At 35.3% G+C, this 22,397-nt stretch overlaps 1 protein-coding gene across 1 annotated transcript in view; it reads right to left on the reverse strand.

Moving 5' to 3' along the window:
- Positions 1-7,218: 7,218 nt before the first annotated feature.
- RSPO3 (R-spondin 3) overlaps positions 7,219-22,397 on the reverse strand; it is a 75,666-nt gene continuing 60,487 nt past the window's right edge. Inside the window, exon 5 of the mRNA XM_036872068.1 lies at positions 7,219-8,455. Coding sequence (XP_036727963.1) covers positions 8,262-8,455 — 194 coding nt within the window. The 3' untranslated portion in view covers positions 7,219-8,261. The remainder of the gene's footprint in view (positions 8,456-22,397) is intronic.

A 22,397-nucleotide genomic window follows, 5' to 3' on the forward strand; every position in this document is an offset into this window, starting at 1 on the left:
ATCAAGGTTGTGGAGGCTTCCTGTGCTGAACGATGCTGTCATTCCTTTCCTTCATGTGTTACAAAGTAAAACAATATTAAACTGTAAAACAGGGGTGAGAAAGTTCAGCAAAGTTCTCATTTTTCTCATTGTGACTACTTCACTGCCACTTCGGTCATATTGAATAACATTTTTCCTTCAAAAATTGTTTTGTAATATAAAACAGCAATTTTTTTTCAAAGATTGCTTTTCTTTACCTCTGCTTTGCGAATCCCTTAGACTTTCTATTGGGAAATCTAGCACTGAGTTTGTGGGAGTACAGGTTGGAGGCCGTGCACAGAAGAAGCTGGGAATATGGTATCCAATGAAGGCTGGGGAAGCACTGAGGACAGTTATGGATTAGGGCTGGTGGGGTGTCTTTAGAACCATAATGCAGCACTTTGTAGTAAAACTGAAGTTTCATCTTGCAAATTAGAATGTACAGGGGATTCCACTTTTAATTATTTTCTTCTACTTTAGCATTATTTTTCTTTCCAAGCTTTAAGAAGTGATTTGGGAATGAATTTGTCTTCTCAATTCACTTTTAACTTAATATTTGAGTTTTGTATAGTGTTTTAAGTGACACTAGGAAAAGCAAGGCAATATGCTACTTTTCTCTGAGGGTCCAAAATAATCTTACACCTACCTACTTCTCCATTTGAAATGCTACTCAAAGCTGTATTTTATTTTTTTCAATCTTTTGAAGCACTGCTTGGATAGTGCGTAGTTTTGCTAGCTAGTTCAGTAGTTCAGTCTTATTTTCATAGATAAAGACTTTTCCTTCAAACTGGTAATTAAATCACTTTCTTTGCAAAGTTAGACTTCTGTATTTTCAAATTTTCTTTTTTTTTTTGTATCAAAACATAAAGTTATATAACTACAAAAGCAATAATATGTTTTCTTATTGCTTTTACAGGCTGGAAAACATTAATATTTACTATAGATGCCAGGGATTGTAGAGCAATTATTACAAAATAATACAAGGCTTTAACCTCTACCTGGAGACCTGACAGAAAAGTTTAAGAGAATATGTAACCTATACACATGGAAATACTAAATCGAATTGGGTAGCTCTAATGGCCCCTCAAAGCACTGTTGCTAATTAGCAATACAATAAGGATGGTGGAATCTATCATTTGATTATTTATTCATTTAAATGATACCTAATTAGTGGATGGTGCTATGGTCTGAATGTGTCCCCCTCCAAATTCACATCTTGAAATCCTAATGCCTGTTGTAATGGTATTAGGAGATAGGGTTATTAGGTCATGTGGGTGGAGCCCTCATGATTGGGATCAGTGCCCTTGTAAAAGAGGCTCCAGAGAGATCTCTAACTTGTTCCACCATGTGAGGACCCAACAAGAAGTTTCCATCTATTAACCAGAAAGCGGGCCCTCACTAAACACGAAATCTACCAGTGCCTTCATCTTGAACTTCTAGCCTCCAGAACTGTTATCTGTAAGCTACTAGGCTCTGCTATTTTGTTATAGCAGTCCAAATGGACTAAGATAGACAGGAAATATGTCTACTGACTAGTTTTATATTACTCTCCCATAGTGACTATATTAAACCTGAAACAATTGATGCTTTTCTACAGTAATTTTTCTTTAAACTTATTAATTTTTAATTATTCTTTGTTAATTTAGTCTTAATTTATTTATTATCTAATTGACTGGTTGTTAAGGGGGGGGCAGGGTGGAAAGGGTAGAGGCAAGGAAATTGATACTGGCCCTGAATTTCAAGTTGCTTTGGCCTGCAGGAATGGCTGTGACCAAACAATCTATTTTGATGATTGTGGAAAGAATAATTTTCATAATAAATTTGAAAAATCTGGAGACCTGGAGCAGCACATTCTAATGATCTCTTCCTTTCTATAAATTGTAGCATTTTGCATTTGATTGGATCATATGGATACAAATTAAGCTCTATTCTCTTGACCCTTCCTTTCACATGTTGCATATTAAGCTATGCTTTAAATATTCCACAGTCAACAAGCAGAAATATTGGTTTACAACCATAATTCATTTTCCCCCCTCCCACCCTAAAAACTTCAACATTTCAAAGGAGACTAAGATGGCAATCAAGAAAGCTAGGACTCATTTGCATGAAAATGACCGACTTTCCTAAACTGACTCTGCTTGTCTATGACTTTTTGGATTCATAAATTATTCTCACTGCTGGTTTGGATAAACTACAATCTATTTTCCTGTAGTATTTGGTGTGTTCCTAAAATGAGTCATAACCGTTTCTTAATGGTTATGGGAAAAAGATCAGTAGGGGCAAGCTTAGTGATAAATAGGATCTGCTTCTAAATAGTTACCACATGAGGAAAATCCCTTGGATGTTAAATACCAAGTGTTCTTATTTTTGTTTTTCTGTGTTCTTTGTTTTGATTTTATTAAACTACTTCTTTAAGAAGTGTAAAATAATGTCTTTCCTTAGTTTTATATTGAGTAGAGGAACTTACTAAATTATTTCTCCTCCAACTTATTCTGAGATTAATTTTTTAAATCAAGTCATTAAATCATCACTGCTTAATGATTTAAAAATCATTTTTTCCTTCTCAAGGTAGCCAACCAAAAAAACATAACCAAGCAAAGTACAGGACCAAAGCAAGGAAAGAGGCTACTGGCTAGGGTGATTGGTATTGCCATCATGGAGACCCCAGTACCCATGCCCCAAGGCTAGGAATGTGGCTTTTTTTGTTTGTTTGTTTAACATTCTGGGAGAGAGGGGTGAGGCAGTACATGGTTGTCACTGAGTAGCTACGGGTCCCCATTCTTTTGGGATCATAAGTTTTCTTTTATTTTCTTTCTTTCAAACCTTGAGACTGTCATGGCCAGACGGTCGACTGATCTGTTAAAGAACTTTCTACCTCTTGGGAGGTTGGGACTCGCCAAGAGTGTGCGTGGTTGGTCCGGGGACAGAGAGCACACATGGTAGCATCAACTGACTCAAAAATGTCTCTGGTATAAAATCAAGATTTAGTGGTAGCTTATGTTATTGTATTTGGCTACCACAAAATTTACAAAGTGAATTGGTGTCTCCTGCCCCACTAGCTCCACTGACAGCAGCTACAGAAAAATAAGCCAGAAGGAAAAACTGCATACTGAATTCTCAAATATGGGGTCAACTCAGGAATTTGTGCTTTTATTAATCCCTTCTTGGGAGTGATATGGATAATTTCCTCTAAGAATAAACTCTCCAGTGGGATCAACAGTGTGAGGAATGGAGAAAGAAAAGGCAATGTGTTGCTTTAGTTAGTGACTAGCTAGCAACAATAGTGGTGTATATATTTATTGTGCTTTATAATTTCAAAGCATCTATAAATGTACTGTATTATTTCAGATTTTATTATAAAAGTAGGTGCCTCTGTAACATTTTTAATGGGTTGTTGAGTTGGTTGAAAAAAACTCTCTCTTGCTTAAAATCTATTCGTGATGGAAATTTGATAGGGATAACTAAAATAGTAACTGGTATTAATAGTATAAAAGCTAGCATACCAGTTAAACCTCAATTAGCCAGAAATCTTTTGTAATTAAAGTTATTATTCACCTTTCCTTAAAAACTTTTCTAATATGTATTTACTAATTTTCTATTTTTATAAGTAAAACTTAAACTTTAGTAGATGATTCAATATCTTGGATTGTCTCAACATCATTTTGAACAGTACTTTTCATTGCATCAATGCAGATATAAAAGTGTAAGATATTTTCTCAAACTGTTTATATATCAGATTATTTTATGGTCATGCAATTCTGTCTTCTGAAATTATCATGTTGCCAATTTTCCAGCCAATGGAATATTCTTATTAGTTGAGGTTCTCTTACAACTGTATTTTAAGGACTATGAATAAAGTTGTGTTTACTGTTTTTTTGCCTCCCCCTTTCCTTTCCTCCATCCATTTCTTCTTTCTTTCCTTCATTTTTAAAAACCTGTTTATATGATGGACATGCTACATTTGAGAGACAGGATGGGCAAGAAAAGGTGTGTGACAATTAAAATATTGATACTGAATGTCTGATGTAGCTGGGAGAAAGTGAGGCATTATCTGAATAAGTTGTTTTGGCAATTCCAATAGTGAAAAAGACCTGTTTATGTTTCTTCCTGTATTATTTTAACTCTGCACAAGGACTCAGGGAAAAGATGATAGAGCTGGCCAATATTCTGCTTACAATGAAAGAGAACTGAATTGTGAGTCATTCCACAGTCATGAAGAGCTATAGCAATCCAGGACTTTCCCAAGGAGCCACACTTGCTGTTCCCTTTTTGTCTGAATGTTGGTCTTTTACTGATGGAATATAATTATCACTTCTCCTTTTCCCATCAACTCTCCTACTAGCTAGCCTACAGGCCCTCTGACAGACACACACACTCTCACACTCACACTCACACATGTAGTCACATTTGAGTTCAGATTCAGAGTTGAGTCTTACCCTGGGTTAAGGCCTCTGTGATTTGACTTCTCAGCTTCTTCTTTATGAGGTACTAGTTCAGGTCACAAGAAAATACTCCCATAATGTGTTCATGGACATTTTTGGAGCTAAGAATAAATAGGATTTTAAGAGCTATGAGGTAGGGGAAGGAGCAGGGGCAGAGCTGGAGTGACTTCCAGGCTTACTGGTTGCTGGTTCTGTGACTTTGGGTGCTTCACTGGGCCTCAGTTTCCTCACTTTAAAAACAAAGATATCAGTAACCTGTTCAGAGGGCTTTAGGGATAATTACATGATGTAACTTAGTCAAAGGGTAAGTGGCTAGCACAAAGGAGGTACAATTTTTAGGTTTTGTTTCTTTTTCTAATAACTCTAGAAGTAGGAATATAATAAAAAATGTTAATACTACTAAGTTAGTGAGATGAAATGTCACTATTTGCAACAGGAAAAGTCTCAGTTGATCCAGCCACCAGCTTTATGTAATCTTACTCTTTCAGTGGAGGGTGAATTTATACTGGCTTCCAGACCAACTCTGTGTTACAAGAAGTAACAAATCAGCCTTAGAAAGAGGCCTTGTCCCCGACTAATTTGCCCAGAAATAGTTTCAGTCTGACTGAGATAGAGTCTACTCAGTTCTTCTATTAAAATATATTTATGAGAAAGACATAGTATCTTTATGTCCATTTATAAAAAAATGCATACTTTAAAGAATAGGTGATTTCTTAATTTTAAGAAGATCCAAGACAAAACTGGTATTTACCTTTTGGTTCCTATTATTCATTTCATTTCCATGATTCTCACATATATACTTATTCCTTGAAATTATTACATGTGTGAACCTATATGGATAATATCATATATTAATCAAGATAAAATTGATTTATGTGTGTGGCTTGTGGAATTATTTTTATTGATATTTATTTATATATAGAATAATTATTATATTGAGTAGTGAACCTTTTAATTCTCATCTAAGCGTCTATACATTCCCACTTTTTGGAAAAGCAGGGTTGGGGAACCCAAAGGACACTGTCACTAATGAAGAGTTATTAGGGATATCACCCTGAACTAACAGAAAGGTCACATGCTTCCCTGCCAATGATGATCTCTAGTCTACCTCTTTCATGCTGCACATAAGTAATGGGGACCCAGAGCAGTTAAGTAACTTGGCAGTGGTTAACACCTTTGACTGGATAGAAGAGAGACCTCCTCTCTATTATAATCTGGAGACTAGAACAGGAGTGTAGATCAGACATAGATTTCCGTTGCTGCACTCCCTTGATTTTCTTTGTATCAAGAATTTACCAGCCATCTGTTACCATTAACAGTTTACCAGATCTTAGAGACAGAATCAGAGCAGAAAGTTAATGCCTTCTGTGACTAGTGCAGGAATTTTACCAGAAGTTAAACAGGAGATTTTGCTCAAAGTTTAGTAGGCTGCTAGTTTGAAGACGATAATGATTCCATGTGCCTAAAGATCTATTACGTGTGGATTGAGAATTGCAGTTAAAATTGATGTTATCTTTGTCCTCACTTATATTTCCCCAACGTGTGACCATTAATGCTAGTTTTCATTTCTTTTTCCTTTGTAATATTTCTACTTGTAATTACATGCTGCATCAAGGATTTAGATTATCTGCCATTGTCTGGGGGACCACAGGGTAAAAGTCTTGAGTCAAAACACCTGTGAAGACATGATAGTCATTTGCCACGATTGTTGTGTCCTGGTTTATTTAAGTTTTTTCCCAGGACTGCATATGCAGGCGTAGACCTTCCCAGTAATTGCTTGTTGAAAGAATGAAGACAATGATAAACATAGAAAATACACAAAAATAATTTGGCCACATATGCTTGACTATAAAAGATTGAGGACAAAGATGGTGATAGAGACCACCCCTAAGTTCTAGAAGATGGGAATATACTTCCACCTAATATAGCTCAGTAGGAAAAGATTTGTTTCTCCTTAGTGACATAAATTATACGTGAAGATAGAATTATTTTTATACATTGGGAATATATCTAGTTAGTTGAAACACATCTCATGTGGACAAGAAAAGAAAACACCAGAGTAAGAAACAGGAACACATCATTCAAAAATTTTATCTCTTGGAAGAGGAAAAGAGAATTAAGCCAAATAGTCCATATGAACAGTACAGTTGGTGGAGAAAGAATGACCAGAAATAAGCAGCCAGAAGCCAGATTCATTGCCAACTCTTCAGAAAGCAGTGATCTTTAGAGGGTTAGGAAACCTGGTGGACAGGCTAGTTGTGTGCCCTTCCACGACAACAGGAAGGTTATGGTGGGTCATGAGATTCTGTGGCACATGCCTCCTTTTGCCCTGGGCTGGCTGTGTCCTCTTTGAAATACTGGTGAGGCCTCCAGCTAGGGTGACTTCAATCCCCAGAAGAGATCCACAGACTTAGAAAATATGGAGAAGAAAAGGCCAAATGTTCAAGATGCAGGAGGAGCCGACACACAAGAAAAGATGCTAATTTTGAAGCAATGAGGGGGAGTAGTGAAATCATTTAGGGAGGCCCCTGCACCTATAACTACAATTTTTTGATCAAAATAAGAAAAAAATTGAATAAATATCTTCCAATACCTTGTAAGTAAATCTCCAATGGCTCAGATAAAAGTGGATTCCAAAAGCAAACACTGAGAAATGTAATATGTTCTGAATTACATAGGATACAGAATCCTTCTCCCTAATTCAGGAGTCTCTAAGAGTACCAATTTTCTAATAAAACAAAATGAACAAAGCTTTAAAAACTATCAACAAATATATTTATTGTGGTGGCTTTCCCCCCATTAGATACACTTTGTTAGGAAGTAGTATCCCTTTTAGTTCCAGGTGGACCATTAAGCAGGTAATAAGATTGTTCCCCACCCCCACCCCCCCTCCGTTGAGAGAGAAAGAAAACACATGACTTTGCAAACATGTTATATTTTCCTTGCTCTAGTTTTCGTTTTCTATGAAATCAGAATTTTCTTCTAATAAGTATGATTTGTTTTTGGAAGTAACTTACAGGTACATGTTTACAGACTTACATAACCCAAGGGGTAGCAGAGGCTGAACCACACAATGCTGACATAGACTGGAGACCTGTTCCAGGTAATCACAACCCTTCACGGTTTTGGAAAGCCCAAAAGTCATCTCCAACTCTATGGTTTCTTCCACATTTTGCCAATCCCATACAGTATATTTAATTCTGTAAATATGTGCACTCTCATGCTTCTTGCAGAAGGACAAATGAGGGCAAGAGAATCAAGCTTAAAACAGTTGTTTCTGTGGTGATAATTTCTATGATTCCAAATGCCAGGCCCTAATATCTGAGCACTCTCTAGATTTCCTGCACAAAACAACACTGTCCTTTGAAAGATGTTTCTCTCCTCTGATCTCCTGTTTCTTTTGAAGGGATACCACATCTTTGAATTTGCAGAACTATCGTTTGCTTCTTTAAACAATAGCTCGAAAAAATACTTTTATAGGGAAAAGATGTTGCTTCTCCAGATGTCATCATTATGTTGTTACATCTTATAGCCTATTGATGATTATGTACAAAATTTCTTGTCTCTTAAAAATGCACAGAAGCACGTAAGATAACCATTCAAAACATCCCTTCTTTGAACTTTCAGCTCTTTGTTGTTAACTATGCTTGTCTGAAGAATATAGCAACTATCTGGAATGTTGTTTAGACTGAGCAGTAACTGACACGTTGTCCATTTGTGGTCCTAATGGCTAGAGCACCTGTCCTGGGCATCTGGTGGAGATAGCAGCATCACGAGTTTACAACAATCTCATGGGACTCTCTAGTGTACAGTGCTGACTGATACCGATTTCTGTTGTTTATCTTGGACCTTTCGCTTCTTCTGCTGCTGTTTGTCTTTGTTTTCTCGTTGCTCTGGAGTTTCTCTGCTGGGCTCCAGACCTTTGTTATCAGGTATTGCATCCTTACTTTCTTCTTTATTAAGTTTTTTTCTTTTTCTCTCCCTTCCTTTTTTTCCTGAAATGAAAGCATACACCTTTAAAAAAAAAATTCAATCATGTTCTATTTGGTTATTATAAGTTTTTAAAAACTAGTTGAATTTCTCTTAGGTTGCATACCATGCCCACAGATACCAAATATCTACTATTTAAATCATTCATTCAACTAGTCTTTATTAAGGCTGTGCTATATTTCAAGCAATGTAAACATGAAACACATACAACATATAATGAAGCAATTAATATATGATAGTTCTGAATTCCAGAGGGTTCTATTGCTGTAAGTTTGATATGAATATTATTTTACATGATAGCTATTTATGGATATATAATAGAAATTTTTGAATAGATTTCTTGCCATCTAAAAAATTTATTAATGTCTATACGTTATCTGGCTCCTACATAAGGCACTATTTTGTTTTCAAAATTGTCCAAGTAGCAGTTACATACTTGCAATATGCTGATATATCTGTATGCCATCTACTAGAAGAGAATTAATTTGCATAACAAATATGCAAATAAAGGTTCATGAGGAATACCAGGATAATTATATTTTAATGCAAGTATTTATATGTTGAAAGTAATTTCCATCACAAATTCTCTACATGCAGGGGTAGCTGTGTCTATAACTTATCGATAACCCTATGGTATTAGCTACGAGGGCAGGGACTTTGTGTCTCTATCAACCAAATGAGTAGATATTTATTGGAATATACTGGATTCCATGGAGGACCTTGACCTTGAACTGGGTTTGAAGCACAGATTTATTCAGATTCACACTCTGAGGCATTTTAAAAAGTGGAATCAACACGACTTTAAAGGTTTTGATGCAGGAAAGCATATTGCAAGAAAGATTGGAGCCAGGGTGAAGAAATGGATTTTATTCTATTGGCCTTGGGCAACTGTTAACAGTTTTAGGAGAGAGTAATTTGATCCAAATGCATGAGTCTGGCACCAAATTAGATGAATCGTTTTTTTAAATTTCAAATTAGTGAATTAACTAGATATTTTATTATCATGTTAACATTTTGCATATACAACCTACAGTGTAAAATAATTTCAAGGGCATGGTTTTAGTAACCTCCATTCATACACATATCCCAGTGAAAAATTACTGATTCAAATCAATATAGTAAATGAAAACTAGGAACAAACTACTCCTTGGTGTGGGAGAAATTCTGATTGGGTGTATCCCTACACACTGAGCCATGTAAAATCTGAAATTAGTTTTGGTCTACAAAAAGTCACTTTGGACAAAAGTATTTTGGAGAAATTACTTGCATGACAGAACCAAAATATTTTCACGTCCTGAAATAGGCTGCAAATATTGAATTCAGTGGTTTGGCTTTCCTTTTCTTGAGCTCTGGTTATGGAATTCTAGGAACCAATATTAATACTGCATTCGTAAACTCGGCCAACACAGTCTCCTTGGATTTTATGCCACAGCTAGCTTTGCCTGAGACTGTATTTACAAAACCTTCCAGTTACTTTATGAAAACTTGCCTTGTTGGGCTCAACATAACACACCTCCAAATTTTGGACTCTAAAAGGACAGTTAACAAAAATGAGAACTCAGACCACGTAAGATAAATATCAGTCAAATTATTTTGGATATGTAGAGATGAGCAAAAAATAATAGAGTTGACTGTATGTCTAGGGTTGACTAGTTGTATATTGATTCACCAATTCCATTTTTCTTCTCACTTAAAAGAATATTGCTGGATTGATAAGATTTCTAAAGAAGAAATTCAGGGTTTTTTTTTTTTTTTATGCTGGCTTTACACATTTGAAGAGCTGACATAAACTTAGTAACTAAATAGAGAAAACTGAAGAGTTAATTTACTTTCTTGAATATGTACCATAATTTAATTTTCACAAATCTGCATGAACTGAAAGAGAGCAATGCTGATTTTTATGGTATATGCTTGATTTTCTGAAGGACATGGCTGCAAAGGTTAGATTACATAATATTTCCATTCTGAAGAGCATTTTGGAGGTGTTCAAGTTCAGCTCTAAAAATATTGTCAGTGAAAATCATTCCAAAGTTCCATAAAAACTACTGACCCCAAACAAAATGTTATTTTTATGGAAATCATCCAAAAGTTCAGTGTTTAACATTGTTCTCTTGATGATGGTCCAACATCTTACAGCTGTGATCCCAACCATAAAGTTTTGGATATGTAAAAAATATATTGCTTCTTTCTTGGTCAGAGATTGATTTATATATTTTCTAGCTACATGTGACAACGTACTCAAACTTATAGTGCATTTCTGCTTATTAGCAAACTGATATGATTATTTCTTAATATGGGCAGAAACATTCTTGGAAGTAGCTTGAAACCCAGTATCATAGTTTTATTATCCAAGGAATAACTATTTAGTCTGGGCGGTGAGTGAAAGGGGAGGTTCTACTAAAGTAACAGGAAACTAGCACATTGTACATTGTTGTTGCCCAACAGAGGGCTATTGCACAATAGAAAAATGGGATTATTACTTTTTACAGGCCATGTGTTAGTGGTTGGAAATGCTAACTACCCTTTTGCGTAAGTAATATATTTTCCTCTTGTCCAAGAAATAGAAATGCAGAAGAGTGGCTCTAGTCCATTAAAAAATCACATGCAATTTGGGAAATTTGGTAAGGTTTTCATTAGAGAGGATTTCTTTTTCTATTCTGGTGACTTTTCATTAATGTGGTCAATAGTTATTTTTATACTTTTTTGGGTAATTATGCAAACTAAGCATTCCAGTTATCACAATCTTACATATATATGTTTGTGTTTTGTCATTCATTGATTATGTGTGTGCACGCACACACGCGCACCAGAATTGTGTTGTAGAGTGTTCCAATGATTAAAAGAATGTTCATCTTCCCTCGATGTTCCACCCTCATGGGCGGACTTTGCATAGAAACCATCAAAAAGAAATTGCTATTAGCAATCAAGTACAATCTGAGCCTTTGCATAGAAATGTAATGTTTAAGAACACTGTCTTAAGATGTAGAGAACAAATGTATGGACACCAAGGGGGGAAAGCGGGGGGCAGGGGTGGTGGTGGTGGGATGAATTGGGAGATTGGGATTGACATATATACACTAATATGTATAAAATAGATAACTAATAAGAACCTGCTGTATAAGAAAAAATAAAATAAAATTAAAAAAAAAAAAGAACACTGTCTTTAGAGTCAAAAAAACATGGTGTTCAAATTCTAGGTCTGCCACCAGCTATTTGTGTGACTTTTGGCAAGTTGTTGATATCTCTCGGGATTAATTGTCTGATATTTAATATGTGGATAATCATTACTACTTGCTAAACTTTTTAAGGATTGTGTGAGATGCTTGTAAAGCACTTAGCATAGTGCATGGCACACATTAACCATGGGAGAAATGAAAGCGAATGTTATTAACTCATTACACAAACACAAATTAAACCTCTATCCCATGCCGAAGAGTGGGCTAAAACCTGGGGATACAAGTGAGATATAGAGACAGACACAATAAATATAGTCACACAGTAATGCAAAAATAGAAGCATGCACAAGATCTACTGGTTGCAGAGCAAGAAAAGCGTTGAACTCTGCCAATGGAGATCAAAAAAGACTCCCCAGATGGGGTGATGTTTGAGCTGAGCTTTAAAGAATTAGTGAGAGTTTGCCAGGCTGAAGAGGGAAAAAGGGCACGGTAGGCAGAGAACAATATGTCAATGGCATGAAGGCATGCAAGGACATGGTGAATCTGGGGAACTGAAGTAGACTTCCTTGGTTTGATCAGAGTTTATATATAGTATATTACCCAGAGAAGCTGGAACAATAGACAGGACTTGATTGCCATTTGGGGAGTTTGTCCTGAGGACCAGTGGTACTGAAAACTGGAGAAGGGCAAGTATCAGAATCTGAGAGCAAAGCAGAGTTTGGGTGTTTCTGTGACCAGTTTAACATGTGACCTTATTTTCTATTTCAGAAATACTTCTATAAGTAATAAGAACCCATGAAGTGAGTACTGGTGATGACTGGTTTTTATTTTTGAGCCTTAACTTTTAAAAGAGTAGCTAAAGTCTATGTGAAGACCATATAGCCGCATATTATTTAAGATTTTGTTGCAAGTCAGTGTCACATAATTGAGTAGGTGATTGACATTTTTGAGATTCTGAAGTTATTTTCTATTAATACAATAGTATATAGCCATTTATGTAAACACCTCCTAGGGCCTTCTGCAGACAAGGTTTCCAAGCGCAGATGACTCTGAAAAATACAGATTCCTAGTGCCACTCCTGGAGATTACGATTCAGTAGTTTTCATGATGGGCCCAGGAACCTACAGTTAAAAACATGTTCACCCCCAGTTTATTCTTATGCACAGCTTCATTTAAGAACCATAGCTGTAGATCAACAGAAGATCCAATTTCCTTAAACATATACTCTCAAAAAGTTTATTTCATATCACATGGCTTATCATTTCTTTTCTTATATTTTTCCCCATGGATATCAAATATGTTTTTGACTTACTGTAGCTACTAATTTTTAAGTCAAGTTTTCTGATTAGGTACATTTGGAATAGACACCTAGATACAAAACAAAAATTAGTTGCAGATAGTCTTTTTAAAATATATCAAGGAAATATGAACTGAAAAGAATAAACATATTAAAAAGAACAAAGAGAGAAGGAAATGATCCTGAATTATATCTCCTAAATTACATATAACATATTTTAAGTTCCAAGTAAAAATAAAAACCACAGAAAATGCTCAATCACCCTTTTAAATATAATACGGTTATAAATAAAAGAGTTGTTCTCCTTAGAATCACAAATATAATTTATTTATTGAGAATTATTCAAATTATGAATATCAGTTCACAGTTTTCCAGATGTTTAGAAATATCTGTGTCCAAGTCTTTATAAAAGCTGCTTCTTGGTGAATATCTTGCAAGATACCACTAAGGGGAGCTATTGAGCTTAAGTAGCTCCACTTCCAAGACTTTCAAAAAGCTGAGAATGTATCCTACACTTTGAGGACTAAATATCACTGAATCTATGATTCAAACCAATTAAATAAATATCCCATCAAAAGTACAAAAGTTATTGCTAGGTATTTTCTCTTTATTGGGTGTGGAAGGAAATTCAACTGGAAAGCCAAGGCTTTATACCTTCAAAAGAACATAAGTGGTGTGAAAATGGGGTTAATCTGATGATTTTGGGATCTAGAGTTGGACCTGAAATTTATGTATAGAGGATGAAAATTCCAACTTTTTTTCCTTTTTGTTAAGAGATCACTGAAGAAATTTCCCAAAGGAGGGGAAATTGCTACAGTATAACTTCTTCAGCAAATATGATTTATTGTGTAAATACATAATTTAAGGGTCTTTGAACTGTGGGCACAGGACAGGACAGCTTGACCCAGTGGTGAAGAACAGAGCTGAAAGTCAGCAAGGCCAAATTCCTTCTCAGCTATATTATTACCAAATAGAACTGACTTGAGAAATTCATTAAAACCTTTTGTTTTGTTTTGTTTTGTTTTTGTTTTCATAAAATAGAAACACTTATTTCTTTGCTATTATTTTAACTCAGGAATTTATTTCAAATACAGTGAAAATATGAAAGAATGGTAGATTAAAAAAAAAATAGGCAGACAATTTCTCCAAATGGAGATTTAAGCTACCTGATTTATCTACTCTGTACAGTTGATCCTTAAACAACACAGGTTTGAACTGTGAAGATCCACTTCTACATGGATATTTTTCAACAGTAATATTACAGTACTATAGCTTCTGGTTGGTTAAATCCGCAGATGCAGAGGAACCATGGATATGGAGGGCGACAATAAATTATACTTGGATTAACCCTCTGAAGTTGTTTAAGGGTCAACCGTAGTTTAATACATGAATTAGTTCAATTGTATTTCCATTTAACTTCCAAGATGCTTCTGAGTAACTATTCGCAGAAAAATAATCTGATGTATCATTACATGCTCTGCTAAGTGCTGTAATTTGGGAAGTTACCTTGAGCCCATTTTTGCAAAGATATTAAGATTGAAGTAACATTTTGCCACCAATTGAAAATGGTTAATGTAAGAGACGTTAATCTATTTGCGTCATTCTTTTGGGGATTCTGAAACAAGTCTGTCCTGAGTGAAAGGCACGGAGTGTAAATTTTTGGACGTGAAAGAAGATCAACCCAAACTTCTTGCCATGGCGCCCAGGGTGCTTGTCCTGTGACCTGGCCCCTGCTTATGTAGTCAGCAACCTTGAAGCCCTCATCCTTCTCTTCCTAGTCACCTCCGCACTTCACCTGCCACAGCCCACAGCGTTTACAGATCCCATGTGTTTGATTCACTTCCCTAGAATGCATTCTCTAGTACCCCTTGCTCTAACTCAGACTTAAGTACTCACGTATCACCCCTTCAGGGAAATCTTCCTCACCCTTCTAACTTTTTCTTAGGCTGGATTATTTATGTTTCTCCTCTCTTTTCTCCTTAAACTCCCAATTAGTTAATCCTGTTGCAATAATCAAGGAGAAGATGACTTGGGCTGTCTGTTTTTAAAAATAGTAAGAGCAATGACAGATAACTAAAAATTAATGAACACTTCCATGTGCCAGGCAAACTTCTAAGAGCAAGCACTGTGTCTGTAAGCTCTATTATAACCTCCATGGGAAGATGAGGAAAACGAGGGCTCTTAACCACCGTGCTTCTCTGCCTCCACAATTGTGTCTCAGTAGAGCACAATGTGACACGACATCCTTGTATTCTTGTTTTATTTCACGCTTAAACTACTGAATACAAAAAAACAAAAAAGAAAAGACAGTGTGCGGGTGTGGACTAACATGGGAAAACATAGAGGTTTTGTAAAAATTAGAACATACTTACTTGACCTCTTGAAACTTCAGTTTCCTGAGCTGCCAGCTGCTTCTCAGAACCTAAGAGCACTTTGCAGTAGATGTTTTGTGTCTTCACCATCCAGTTACCTCATGCTCTACCCTCTTCTGTTTTATTGCTACAAGTCTGTTCAGTTTTCATTATTTCCACTCGTCTCCCAATCATGTAGAGGTAGGATATTGTATACATATATATATCTTATCATTCATATCTAACTTAGAAACTTTATTTGACTTTTAAAACTACCATTATTACATTTTTGAAATTCTAATAAAATTATCAGAGATTTTTATATTTTATTACATTTAATATCAGGAAAAGAGAAAGAAAAACTGTATGAATTTAAATTTCACAATCCCACTGAGGCTTGAAGGCAGTCTCTTTATAAATAATTTCATTTTATGGCAGATATCATAAACACCAATAATAACAACTTTTCAGAATCTGTATTTCCCTAATATGCTTCAGCATAATGAACTTGCTTTTGCCAAATCAAATACTTTCCTTATGAATTGATTGTTGCCAATAGGCCTTTACAGATTTTTTCCCCCTGTGTTGCTTAAATAGTTTCATTACTCACTGAAGATTCAGGGTCTGAAATTTTGAATTCTGGCTCCACGTCCTAATAGAACTTTCCATGCGCCTTTCCCCCAAACGTAACTCCAGTCCGTCTTCATGCTTCTGCTGCCCAGAATGCTACCTGGACTTCCTGCACTCAAAAGGGACATTACCTAGAGTGCCAAGGGAACTGTGAAAGATACTGGCTACTGCATACCATGATGCCTTCTTGATGTTAAGTCGTCAGTATTAAAGGAACAGTTAAAAGTGCAAGGAGAAAAAAGAAACCCAAAATGTTTTACTGTTTGCAATATTTACAATTTACTCATTATAAAAGTAAAGGGTATCCTGTATTTTATTTTATAATATTAAAAAAATGTAACAGTGCATTACAATTTACATTACATAACTATTTTAAGCTTAGTATTCTTTTATGTGGGCTAATTTCTTTTGAATCAACTACCTTTTATTTGAAAGTTCATTTGAAATTAGTAAGTTCAGTGTTGTTTTTTTTTTCAGTGCAAAATTTCTTAACTTGACTTTGAAATTCTACCCAGCATATTAGGTTAGATTACAAAATTCTTGGAAACTAAATCACATACAATTTACATGTTGAAAATTTCCTGATCTAAGCATGTTTGCATAGTGTGTTTTGAAGTAGATCTTGGGTCTTATACAATTTCATCTATTGGATAAGCAAGTAAACTTATTCTGATTTTCATTTGCTGTCAAAGAATGTGTTGGTAAATTTCACCTATTAAATCAGTCAAATTTTGTTCATTACTTTTGCCATGAAATTCATGACTAGCTTGTGAAATGACTATTACTGCTCTCTTTACAACGAATGACTTTACATATGATATTTTTATTGTTTCACATACTGTTTATGAATTTATGAGGATATGTGTATATTGCTTATCTTCAGAAATTTAGACAGTGATATGGCTGGCACCGCTATTTCAAAAACCGTTGAAACCTGCCTAGTAGCATTGTCGAGTGTCCTCCCAAAATTTTCAGTAGAGACCAGTCTTCTCGAAGTATTAATGAGTATCTCGGAAATTAATTGATGTGTTTATCTTTGTTGTAACACTCATTCTCTACCTTGTCTCCCTCCTCACTGCCCACCCTCAACTCATGTTGACTGCTGCTATAGGCTACCATCTTATATATCAAGGTAGAGAATATGTATGAGTCTATGGAATGTTTACGTCAAAATTTTTTTCATATCATCCTTTAAAAAATCTATTGCAGCAATTTAAATATAAAAAAAACCACCCAGTTTTTTTCTAGGAACAGCCTCTTTGAAAATTCCTATCATATGCATATTGCCAGACTTAAAGTATGTAAGATAGTTTATTATGGATAGGACTTCCTACAAAATTATTTTAAAAGCAGAATACACAATTGTCAGACCATCTTTTGAGTGATTCCTTTAAGAAATATGGACAATGATTTCTTTAATACTTCATTATAATTAATGTTTAAAAAACATTTCATATTTTTGTGATAAATTATTTTTCCTAATTTTGTGTCAATTAATTTTTTTTTTTTCTTTTGGCCGAGCTGCGCGGCATGTGGGATCTTAGTTCCCTGACCAGTGATCGAACCTGGGCTCCCTGCACTGGAAGTGCAGAGTCTTAACCACTGGACCACCAGGGAAGTCCTCAATTTAAATTTTAAATGTAACAACTTTATTTAATATATCACTAGTCAACAATAAGGTGAAAGTACTGCCTGAAGTGTAGACTGCTTTGAAAATCTGAGTCTTAAAATGTTTTTCTTGGTGAATTTTTCTTGGTGAATTTTCATTTTCTTGCTCTAAATCTTTCTGAGTTGACAACCATCCTACCTCAGCCCCACTAACACATGCTAAAGTAACACAATAAAGAACGCCTAAATTTGTTGACTTACCCAGTACATTTACCTTAGAGAACCAAAAACCTCAGTTATATCAATATTTGATTCTGAAAATAAACAATTGATATTTTAAAACTGTTTTTCATCCTCACATATTCCTCTCATGAGAGAACACAATGGCAGTGCGTTTTCATGTAGAGCTTAGTCAAAATAACACTGGTATTTGAATTTTCCCATTTTTCTTCAGTTAGGTGTGTAGGTTCACAGTTCAGTCTTTCATACTTGAATACAGGTTCTGGAATCTGTTTATGGTAAATATCCACCAAACGCTTTTTTTTTTTTTTTAAAGAGAATCATTAAGCCAAGAGAACTGTCTTCATCTTTCATGAAATATAGCTTTCCAATTAACAGGAAAGTCCTTCATTTCAAAAGTCTGAACAGAATGCTACTTGAAAATTCATTCCAGCTGGTTAAATTGAAGAACTGAAAGAATTCCAAAGAAAGAATATTCTCTTGGCATTTATCATTTGACTTTCATTTGGATACATTTCCATTTGCTCCAAGAACTTGTCTCAGAATTTTGTTCTTCTGAGACAAAAAAAAGAAGTGTTGATAGGCATGTTTGACTGTGCTGTACTTCCTCCCTTACCCAAATTGTGTACTCGGTTGTATTGACAGGAGGAGATGGCCTCATACTTGCTGACACATTGGCAGTGATTGATTATACAAGAAATGTTGATATTATTCTAGTCACTTTTATCATTTTATGCACTAGTTGACTGTGCTGTCTAATTCTCATTCTACCACATCCCACTCTTTCTTTCCTTTGAAGCTTTTTACTGCTTGATGGAGGAAAAATGTAACTCTAATCTGGAATTACATCACAGGGGGAAAAACAACTACCAAGTGTTTTATCTAGTGTGTGCTACTCCATATTTTTAGTAAAGATGTCACACTCTTTTATAGTTATAATTTAGTATTTTCAGCAACTTATTGATTACTTATGTAAAGCTAATTTTTTTATGCAACTTCAGTACATTCGCAGATGTTTTCACTATTAATACTAGTTTCAGTAATACTAGTTTTAGTATTTTCTTTCTTTTTTTGTTACAGATTCTATCTCAAACTATTGACTTCTTAACTAGCTTAGAAAACATAGCGTACCCCATATAGCCTCTACTATATTAAAATTTGCAAGAAATAGATTTTCTTCATTAATGTAAATAAGATAATAAGGGGTGTATTTCACCTGTAGCAGATAACACAAGCTGTTTTAAGTACTTTTTTTCCTCACTCTGTTCCTGTGAATATCTGTTCTTAATTAGAAATACTTTTCACATGCACTTCCATAAGCAACAAGGTAGCTCCTTGTAATTATTTCATCAGCAGTGGTTACATATACTTGAATGGAATACAAATGATTTAATTTCTTTAAAAGTTTTTGGCAGTTGAGCGTTCACTAATCTAGAAATATCGACCCTATAATTGAGATTAGTAATATTTTACCATATCTCATTTTACAGTTTTTCACTGTGCTTCCTTTTTCATTGTATTGATGCACGTTAGGGTGGGGGAGGAGTTGGGAGAGTAGACACATGTGCAACAAATGTGTGTGTATGTTTGTGTATATATATATAAATATATATGCACATATTTATTTATAGGTCCCTTCCCACCACAGATGGAAAAGTTCTGTTTTTCTGGTGGATTTAAAAATATTAATTCAAAGACAGAAAGTCTGTTTTCCAATTTAATTTACAGTAAGTCTGAAAGGAGATTTAGCCAATTACAAGAGTTCTTCAGAAACCCGAACCTTTAAAATTAAGAGACTCTGCTAGGTTATGTGATTTTTACCTTTTTCTTATAAAACATATTTTCCATATGTTAAATTAAATTTAACTTAAATTAAGTTGCACCCTTTCTTTTTTTCTTTGCAAACTTTCAAAATGTTGTGGTAAAAATAGAATGTGGTGCTCTAACAAGCATCTGATTAATGCAGAAGAATTTAAAGAATTATGTTCATTCTTCGGATACTCAAACTTTTACATGTGGACTTCCCCTCCTAACATTGACGTTATCATGAGAAGTCCAATTTCCCTCTTCTTTCTTTGCTACTAATTAGTTCATTTCCTTCCATTGTTTTGATTGGGTCCCTAAGTGTATATTTTATGTATTATCTACATATATTATCTACTGAATTTTGATCTATATTTCCAGGCCCTTTTGTAATATGTCATGATGATATTGAATTATGCTTCTACCTTTTGTAAAATAGGAAGAACAATGTAGTAATAACTGTAAATATGATGGACTTATTTTTGTAGAAACTCAACCTTAATTTTGTTTCCCTATAAAAATATTTAGAAAGAAAATACAATTCACAGGATGGGTTATTTCAGGTGGGGTGGATAACGCTGGGGCTTCCAGCAGTGGGTTCCTGATTCATTTGCACAATTCTGTGCACAGAGAACCTGGAGGCATAGGAGACCTCCATACCTGGTACACAGGTAAGCATTGCTACCATTGCTCCAAAGAATGTGGCAGCTTTGCCTTTCTCTTTGGCACGAGCCTGTACACGGTAGTGACTCAATAAATATTGGTTGAAAAAATTAAATGAAAAGATGAATAATGCTCTTTTTTCTTGATTTAATGCTTGTCATTCTATTTGAGGGAGAGATGGGGAAGGACAGACATAGAGAGAGATGCTTTTGGTGTTATTATCACATATGCAAGCATGCTGTGATTACCCAGTATTCTGAACAACTTGTCTTAATGAATGACATTTATTATTATGGAGTCCTCTGCCAGTTAGCCACTTCCATACAGTATTGGTTTCAAGTGACTACAATCCACTCCAGAGAGCTACATCATGGTTGCAGGGAAATAATTTTAACTTGTCATGCTCTAGAAGATCATCTTTGGGACCAAACCAATGATGAATAACTAGAGTATCCCTAAGGCTGTTTCAGGTAGAGAACTTAGAAGTCCAGGTTGCAACAGAGAGGTTACAGAGGATCCTCCTCTCTTCTATTGTGAGAAGGAACTTAAATTCTAGAACAGTTTTAGGGATTTGAAGGCTCTAAGGTTTCCCTGAGGCTGGGAATGTGGACAAACTCTCAGCCCAAAACTGGGAAAGAGTGGCCTAAGAAAATTTTTCTGAGACTGGAGAATAAGAGGTGGTCAGGGAGAGGGACAGAGTGGGGAAATGGAGGAGGAGAGGAAGGGACTTGGATGATGATGAAAAGTTGAAAGATGACAAAATAGCTTTTTTCTTCCTTAAATTATCTTCTATAGCAGGCACAAATGATGCTTTATTTGGTGGAGTAGGGAATGTTGTCTTCTTTTAAAATAATGAAATTTGACCCTGGCTCATCTTGGCCCAATCTTAGGGCTTTTGAAGTGGTACTGCACAGTCTCAGAAGCTTGATTTCCCCTTGGGTTTTGACTGACTGTGGCTTTTGTTGTAATCCATTGAATTTTGCATTCGGTGGAATTCCACTAAAGTGAAGGGCCCTTGGGTAATATGATGAAACTGTCAATTTAAGAGGGTATAGCAAGGGCAGCAAATGGCATGTGTAATGCAATTAACGAGAGAAAGTCTAGGAAAGACTTAAGCAAATGAGCTGAAAATGAAAGAAACTGTAACAGTTTCTGAAGGAATGAAATCTGTCTTACACCATCTCCACAAAAATGAATCCTTATTGTTTAATTGAGTAGTTAAGAATCAAATAAGATGCTCTTGGAAATAAAAAGGCCAAATGAAATAGAAAAAAAATGTTTTAAAGGAATAAATAGTTTTTAATATCCCATGTTTTGGTTTTTTGCTTTCTGAGCAAAGTGCACAATCTTCCTGTCTCCCTGAAGACCATATGAAGGTAGAAAGGGGAATATATGTCCAATGATTGATATAAACCCTTCCCTTATCTCCAGGGAACTTTTAGGAAAAAGGGTAGTAGTCAGGAGGTGATTAAAAATGCTGAGGAGTAAAAATATTTAAGGATGGCAGGAGTAAGATTGGCAGATTTATGTCTCTGCTGTGCTGGGGGTTGAGGGGATGGGAAGAAGAATCCTTTCTTCTCTATTACACATTGGCCACCCTTAATCAAGTACATTTTTGGGCCCTGTAAACTCTATTGGTACTTTTTAGCTGCACAGGCCTTGAGGAGTGAAGCACAAAAGGCTGTCTCCTGGGCAGCCTTCCCTGAGTATGAACAGGTCTAGGTGTGGGGGATGAATCTGTCCTAACAGAAAACAATACCCATGATTTCTAAAAATCAGCAAATATTTCAGACATCACTGAATGCTCTAATAGATGATTTTTGCTACTGCTCACAACACATAATAAGCAGTTGTATTCTTTATGTATGTTAATATATTTAACATTTTTGATTCATACATGGATTAATATATTAGCATATTTTGCTGTACTAGTTGTTAAATGTTTTGAAAATCGCTCCTTGCCTATATACATCCTTTAAGATACATTTCAAAGGCTACTTTCTCCATGAAGCCTTCCCAGTTATTCTCCAGCAGGTGAGTAGGGATGCAGTAAAGTATAGCTTCTATGACCTTGGACTTTGAAGTTAGAAAGATCTGAGTCTGATTCTCTGCCAAACCATTTAGTCATTTTCTATCCTTGGGGGATGTTGCTTAAACTCTCAAGACCTCGTTTAAAAAA

This window comes from Balaenoptera musculus, chromosome 12 (assembly GCF_009873245.2).
Source record: "Balaenoptera musculus isolate JJ_BM4_2016_0621 chromosome 12, mBalMus1.pri.v3, whole genome shotgun sequence".
Lineage (NCBI taxonomy): Eukaryota > Metazoa > Chordata > Mammalia > Artiodactyla > Balaenopteridae > Balaenoptera > Balaenoptera musculus.